General features: G+C 29.9%; 1 protein-coding gene across 5 annotated transcripts; it reads left to right on the top strand.

Annotated features, from left to right (window-relative positions):
- Positions 1-551: 551 nt before the first annotated feature.
- LOC122194392 (single-stranded DNA-binding protein, mitochondrial) lies at positions 552-4,527 on the top strand. Of its 5 annotated transcripts, none has more exons than XR_002845141.3 (7): positions 554-743; positions 935-1,119; positions 1,331-1,539; positions 1,755-1,855; positions 2,391-2,450; positions 4,163-4,268; positions 4,346-4,527. XR_002845141.3 is itself a non-coding variant. In XM_023873460.3 (6 exons), the coding sequence occupies exons 1-6, from the start codon at positions 671-673 to the stop codon at positions 4,177-4,179; spliced, it is 645 nt and encodes a 214-aa protein (XP_023729228.1). In that variant the 5' UTR covers positions 554-670; the 3' UTR covers positions 4,180-4,527. The 5 variants fall into 5 exon arrangements, 3 of the variants coding, with proteins under 3 accessions (XP_023729230.1, XP_023729227.1, XP_023729228.1); XR_002845140.3 differs by having other exon boundaries at positions 4,163-4,272; XM_023873460.3 differs by having other exon boundaries at positions 4,163-4,527.
- Positions 4,528-8,142: the final 3,615 nt, after the last annotated feature.

Genomic DNA, 8,142 nt, shown 5'->3' with positions numbered 1-8,142 from the left:
CCCCACAAATATATGAATGCTCAAATAACACCATCTGTCCAAAAAACACAAGTCCGCAACTACTTGACAAGAAATGAGAATATGCAAAAGGTTTTCCAAATCCGAGTTACGAATGCCGCAAACAATGGAAGGTAAGTTAAAGATTCATGTTATTTGTCATGTAAATTACAAGTTGGAAATAAATTTATATAGATTTCTATCAAGTTGGTTTGCTTGACAAGTTTATATAAACATATTTACAAGGCCAAATGACTTCAAAATGTTAAGTTTGATAGAAATGTTAGGATTTATCATTTTACGTTTTTTAGGTTCGTTTGCGAAAAAAATTTAATCTTACAATTGTTGCAGGTTTACTGTTTAAAAACAAACATATCTATGAGGTTAATGACTCAGAAAAAATTAAGTAAAATCAAATATTTTTGTAACAACTAAAGGTTTTGTTGAAGAGTAATATGCCAAAAGATAAAATTGAAAAAAAAAAAAGTTAAAACCTAGAATATACAAATGATAATCTGTACATTTCCTTACAAACTCAAATTCCATTTGGTTAACAATAATTATTTTTAGTTGCAACGACCCGAACCCGTTTCCCGACCTTCCCTCGCCCTACGAATTCATAAACCCTTCTTCAACCCTCTTCAGTTCAATCAACTTTTCTGTTCTGCAAAATATGAGTTCACTCGCTATGAAGCTCACAAGATCGTTACGCGTCTCTATTCCTTCCCAATCCAGCCCTCCATTAGGTATCTTTTTCATTGAAAGTTCTCTATTTTAGTTTTTCATTTTCCTAAATGAAATGATAAGGCGAAACCTGGGGTTTTCCTTTCATTGACAATCAAATGGTGTGTAAAAGCCCTAGTAATACATGAGATCATCATTTAGAATCGATGAGTCGTTTTTTTGGAACATGCGTAACGACGCATTGATTATGCAGCAGTGGGCGCCCAAGGAATCTGGAAGAAGTTTTACTCATCTTCTGCTCCGTTCGACAGTGCTGATGAGGCAGATGGTAATCCAGCTGATACAATCGACGATGATGATTTCCTTCCCCAAAAGCCGGAGTTACAAATGCAAGGAGTTGATCCCAGAAAGGGTTGGGGGTTTCGTGGTGTGCATAAGGTACGCATAATACAGCTTTAACATCTGATCCCTTTCTTTATATACTAGACTACACCTATGATCTATATACATGTTTGTGTTTATATATGTGTATATAAGTCTAGAACCAAAGCAATAAATGAAACTACTTCATGATTTATAAATTTGCCATGGAATGGAAGATAAACATACATGAAAACCTAATTAGTTTTACTAATTTGTGAATTGACAGGCGATTTTATGTGGAAAAGTTGGGCAAGCACCTCTGCAAAAGATCTTGAGGAATGGTAGAACTGTCACCATTTTTACTGTTGGAACTGGAGGCATGTTTGATCAAAGAACAATTGGAGCCAAAGACTTGCCAAAACCAGCTCAATGGCATCGTATTGCTGTACACAATGACACACTTGGTGCTTATGCAGTTCAACAACTTGCCAAAAAGTATGTTTATATATTTACCAAAAGAATCAAATGCAAAAAATAGCAACATACTTTCATTCATTTCTTTATTATAGCATCCAAGTTTCTTTTTTCTTTTTTCTATTTCTTGCATTTAGCCTCTCACCACAATTTAGTGAGGTTGACTTTTTAGATTGATGCGTGTTTACATCTTTATTTTCTCCTGATGTGGAAACATTTTTTCTTTTTTTTTGCAGCTCTTCAGTTTATGTAGAGGGTGATATTGAAACAAGAGTTTACAATGACAGTATTAATGGTGAAGTAAAAAATATACCCGAGATCTGCATTCGTCGTGATGGTAAAAAACATTCTTTGAAAAACTCTAAACGATGTAATATTTATTGTATTTATAATCAATATAGACGTCATTAAGAGCTTTTTTTCTTGAATTAGTATCTGTGTCGCATTTTGATAAAATTAATAACATTTTAAAACACTTGTCATTATTTCATATGGGTAGGAATAAAAGTAGGAGGATATTTAATTTCTCTTAACCAAATGCAATCACCAATAAAAGTATGAACAATATTTTTCCAATTTTATTTTTTGCCATTTTCATGAAGATGTAGTTTATGAGGATCTAGTTGGTAACCCAAAAGTAAGGTCTGGTGTGAAGGTATGCCATTTTATTGAAATACAACTTATAAATAACTTAAAAATCCAACATATTACATGTGATATAATTAATAGAGTGACATGAAAGTACCCTTAAGTAACTAGCAAGTGAATAGCAAAAAACTAATTTGTTTAAACAGTAAATGTTGTATGTGGAGTGAATCCAAAATTTCAAATTGTTCTGCTTAATTGTCTAAAATCGGTGCATAATCTTGCAGGAAAGATTCGTCTTGTGAGATCAGGAGAAAGCATGACCAGTATTTCCTTTGATGAACTACGTGAGTCTCATTTCTCATAAATTATTTACATGATAATCTATAATCCATGATTACGTGATATTCTTGATACCAAAATTCATCAAAACATTCTAGTGGGGTGGAGCCACTGTGTATCTGATTTACATATCACATTATGTTTTTTGGGCGGGTGTGGGCTAGGTGCTAGGAAAATAACTTTTTAGTAGAAACTTATTATTATTAGTGTGCATGGGGTCGTTGGATTTTGTCACCCGCGTCGGTGGGCTGTGGTACCGCCGTTTGCTTGTTGCAGTGAGTTCGGCGACGTCAGCTTGGGCGGGTATGACGGCAAAAAAATAAAGAATCGTTTTAAAAGACAATCCAAGTTGCTAAATATAAGTCATAAACCAAAGTGCATGTTCTTACCATCAACTTGTTATTTTTTAACATCAGATATTTTCAAAAGATATACCATTACGTATGTTCAAATTGTTTTATAGTCATGAGTTCAGCCATTCACATTAACATCAGACCATTTGTTTTGAAAAAAAAAACGTTCAAATATGACTTATTAGCATGTTATATCCAAGATCTAGTTAGATAGTCCCAACAAATGTCTTAATCATCAACATTGTTACGGCCAATTCGTTTAATAAGTATTTATAAATTTTAAGATTTCGGAACCGGTTCAACGGTTAGTCGGTAACCTGACGGGAGTAACAGTTCCTAAAAAATGAAACTTGAATTAGAACCGGTCTTTAGCGGTTCCCACTTTTTGGAACCGGAAGCAGAACCAATGGCCTCGGTTTCAGTTCTAGAACCAACAGTTCCGAGGCATTTCCGGTTCCAAAAACGGGTACCTGCTATCCGTGCTCACCCCTAGCATCTACAACAACAAATGCAACATGCGTGCAAGCAGGAGATTAGATGCAAATTTACTAAAGGTGACACATACTAAGTACCACAACTTGCAAAATCTTTTCCACATGAGGTGGCATGCGATGTTCTAAAACACCATGTTAAATGGTGTACCGTTGGCTAGATAGGTGACAACCCCCCACATCCTTCATAAAAGGAAGCAAAACATCAGATCCCAACACATACAAATGTGGATCGGATGCCCTATTTTCAAGTCACATGAACGAGTGAGGTGAAGATGGTTTTGGTCCAGAGTTAGGCTATGTTTTGACGTATTAGCTGATAGTTGAAAAAATAGTTGATAGTTGAAAAGCTAGCTGTTATATGAAAACCCAACTAATAGTTGAAAAGCTAGCTGATAAAAAATAAAGTTTGGTAAAAAACTAACTGAAATATATAAAATGACATAAATAGACATTTAAAAGAATATGTTTTTTATAATTAATTAAGTGTATATTTGGAAAATTAAAAAAAAACTCATAAAAAGCTAGTCTAAGGGCGTGTTTAGCAAAACTAGTTGGTAGCTTTTAATTTTGGAGCGTTTTGTGTAGGCTAAAAGCTAAACGCTCCCGTCGCCGAACGACACTTTTTATTTTTTACTAGCGTTTTCTTAAAAGCTGCGTGCCGAACACGCCCTAAGTAGCTTTTTGAAATGCCAGCTTACTTTTTGATTTGCTAAAAATGATAACTTAAAAAAGCTCGAAAAATAAGCTATTGATTTGCTAAAAATGATAACTTAAAAAAGCTCGAAAAATAAGTTAGCAATGGCATGCTAAACACAACTTTATTGTCTTGTGATATATGTGATTTTGAATTTTATATTTTATTGGTGGCAGGTGAAGGGTTGATTTAAAAGACAGTCATTTTTTACTTGTTTGTAAAATGGAATTGACTCAAGGGTCTCAATGGGTTTAGAATTTACACCGACACAATCATCAAAGGGTAGGTAAGTAATTTTGTTGAAAACAATTTTTTTTTTTTGTATTTTAATTGCTTATGATAGCAAATTGTTTTTACAGACAGACGGATTGTAGGTTTGAGTTTCTCTAATCAGGAATCCTTTATTTGGCTTGCAAATATTTGTTTTTGTAAGAAATGACATTTGATAAAAGATTGGGATCTAAAAGAAGTATAATTTGTAACGTGTGTCGTTGGTGATGGTAATTTAATACTAAATAAATAAATAATTATTAAATTTGCATTTAACGATGTCAAGATTGAAATCTTGTCAAGATCGAGATGATAATAATATCGGAGCGAATTTACAACAATAAACTATCTTCTTTTGTCAAGATCGAGATCATAATAATATCGGAGCGAATTTACAACAATGAACTATCTTCTTTTATATGAGTTGTAATTTATATCAAAGATTATTTATACTAAAAATTCATACAAGATTTGAAATTCAAATTTCGAAAAAGTATAATCTTAATGTCATATAGCATTTTTAATGGTAGTTTTTTCTTATTTAAAAAAGCTTTTATAAAACTTTTTACAATTAGAGAAGAATGTTTTTCATAAAGGTCACTTCAAATATTTACTGTCCCGTAACCTTTTAATTTTTTTTCATGTGTTTGTCACATATGATTCTTACATTAATTAACATTATATTTTATACCCTAATTATATTTAAATACTATATTCTTTTATTAGTTAATCAATTGATTTAATGAAAAATAAAAAATTAATATACTTTATATAATTTAAAGTTGTTGTCAAAATTAAAAAATATCAAATATTATAAAAAATTCGAGTTATATAATTATTTATTGTTTTTTTAGTTTATAATCTTTTATAATTTTGAAAAAAAAAAAATCTAATAACGATAAATTATAAATTATATGACTATACGATGGCTTGATAAAACATTACTATAGATAAATGATAAATTAGTTAAATTGAAGAAAAGAAACTTTTAAAAAGATTAACCATTGTAGAATGTTTTACTAAAAACTTTTATTAAATAAAAATTAATGGATGAACGATGTGACAAAAGTAACAAATTTTTTTAAAGTTAACCATTAACAAGGTTTTACAATACAAGGAATATAGATATGCAAATCTACCTATCTAAATGCATCCATTCATAAAGATAAAATTATAGAGATACTTGTAAGTTTATTGGAATGAGGCATTTGCGAAATAGGGCATTTAAGATATTAATAATATAACATATGTATGTTTTATATTCATATTTCAAAACACTTTTAAAAAAATCTTTCTATCCATTTAGATCTGAAAGAAAAAATATCCTTCTATTTTTTCTTCTTATTCATCATGATATCAATATTAATATTAAGTCTGACCAATATTAAATGTGATGTGTTCTAAAATATTGTTAACTTTTTAAATATGACACTTATCACATTTAATATGAATAACAAGATGAATATGAATAAATGTAGGATGATATTTCGGTTCTATATCCAAAATATTTAATATTATGAGTTTTTTTCTTTAAATAACACAATTTCTACCCTTATATCGATATGCTTAGCTTTTTGCTTCCTTTCTTTACCTTTTAAAGTTTTTTAGTTTAATAAGAAAAAACTTGAATTAAAAAAAATGTTTTGTTCATAAATACATAGAGTATAAAACTTTCGTTTTAAACAAAAAACCTTTAATCCAAAAACTATTTGAAGTATTTTTTTCCAAGCTTTTAAGTTTTTAATTTTATGTAATTTTTACATTTTAAAAGCTTCAAATTAGTTTTATTGAACATTCTATACGAATAAAAACTATAGTCTCTAACAGTCAACTATTAGCTTCAAACTTTCAATTAGTTTGGTCAAACACGTAATTTTCTAAATTTCGTTAAAATGAAGTATTTTATTGGAATTCTGGACTTGTTCATTAATTTCGGACATATTCCTATATATTTCCTCATATATATATTTTTTCCAACACATAATGCTTAATCGGAAATCCAAAATGTAATTTTTTGCGGAAAAAATATTTTTGATGTGATATAAAAGTAGTTCAAAAATAATTTTGATTTAATCCAAAGGACTGGATTTTGAACATGTTATGCTATTTTTTTAAGAAAAAATAAATATACTTATATATTTTATTTTTATCTATATTTCTATTCATATAGAATAATAATATGTTGATACCATTAATTTTCTCTCTTAATCACATCTCTTAATTTTAACACTTATCTTAATTAAATTGGTAAGAAGATAAATAAAAACAAATGTAAGAGGATAAAATAATAATATCAGCTCATTAATGATTTTTTTTATAAATATATTTGTTAATGATTTTTGTTGCTTTTGATTGGTGCTAAATAATATAAATAGGGTGATATTGCATATGGAAAAGCAAATACTCAAAAGATAGTAATGAAACAACACCCAAGTGGTCAAATCATCTTCTTGTTTCATGGGTTTGTACCTAATTATATCTTTACAGATCAACAAATCCCAGAACGTGAACATATCTAATTGGTAGTTTGATTTGGTACACCACGAAATGTATGTAAAGTTTGATTTTTCTCCAGGGGACACGTAGTCTAAATCTAAATAGTACACCTGTCAACATGCCCCAAGTGCGCCAACTATATTCTACAAATGAAATCAAGGGTATTTTATGTAACCAATAACATAACATATGAGAGTACCATTTTGTGGTTTACTCGTTTATTACCTATAACCAATTTTTATTATAGTTAAGATTATAAGGGTGAAGGATTAAGAAAAAGGTGACTTTCCATCTCTTGTTTACATAAAAAACACATACACTCATTCATTCATATATATGGAGAGATACAACTAGTAATTGAGACAAAGATACGAATAGACTTTACCATATTTCAATCATTCCAACAGTTTTGCCACAATTTTTTCTCGTATCATTCTATTTTATTTTTCTCAACCCACTATATAAAAATCTCAACTTTATGAACCCTACCAATCTTTTCAATTTTGTTTTAAAAAACAAGTAAAATTTTCAATAAATTAAAAATTAATACATAAAACTAAAATTAATAAAATCATTTGATTAAAAAAACAAACTACAAACGAGAAACATAAATATGGAAATTGAAATCATTATTAAAACAATAATTAAAATCAACTAGTTATCTATGTAGACATGTTCAATGTGATATAGAAAATTCGATTGAAGTTGGTAGTAAGTTCCAGATTCGCACAATTCTAGAATCATATCTCCATTTATTTCTACTTCGGTTGGGAGATCGGTATCATTATTCAAAGATAAAACATCTTCATCTTTTAGTATCATTTTGTATGATATAAGAAAAGTATACATTATATCTTTATACATAACATCTGTAGACTGCATAATGAGTCTTATTATGCCCCCGACAACTTTTTAGTACGCCAAATGTCCATTCAACATCCTTTCTTGTTGCTTGTGCCCAACTTGGATATATCTCATCCATAAGAAAGTACTCATGCTTGTATTCTTCTCCGTTTAAAACAAATGAACATTTTGGTGTTTTTCCAAGTAGTTCGTCATTATTGGTAATTGGCAGCGGAAGTTTAGATCAATATTGCCACCAACACCAAAATATGCATGTCATACCCACAAATCTTGGGATGTTATAACTTCAAGTATCATCGATGGTGCTCTATGATAACATCGACGATACTAGCTTGCTACCAGCATACTTGTAACATCATAATCTTTCGGTATGAATTTTAAGCTTATATGTTTATATTTTCAGAGCAACTCGACGAGTTGGAAGGCTCCAACTCGTCGTGTAGAGTTTTAATGACCAAAACTTTTATAGGACCTACTCGACAAATTGGAAGACTCTAACTTGACGAGTTAAAGGTTGATCATGAAA

This window comes from Lactuca sativa, chromosome 9 (assembly GCF_002870075.4).
Source record: "Lactuca sativa cultivar Salinas chromosome 9, Lsat_Salinas_v11, whole genome shotgun sequence".
NCBI classification, from domain to species: domain Eukaryota; kingdom Viridiplantae; phylum Streptophyta; class Magnoliopsida; order Asterales; family Asteraceae; genus Lactuca; species Lactuca sativa.
Note: the sequence above shows the minus strand (reverse complement) of the source record. Positions and strands in the feature narration are given on the sequence as shown.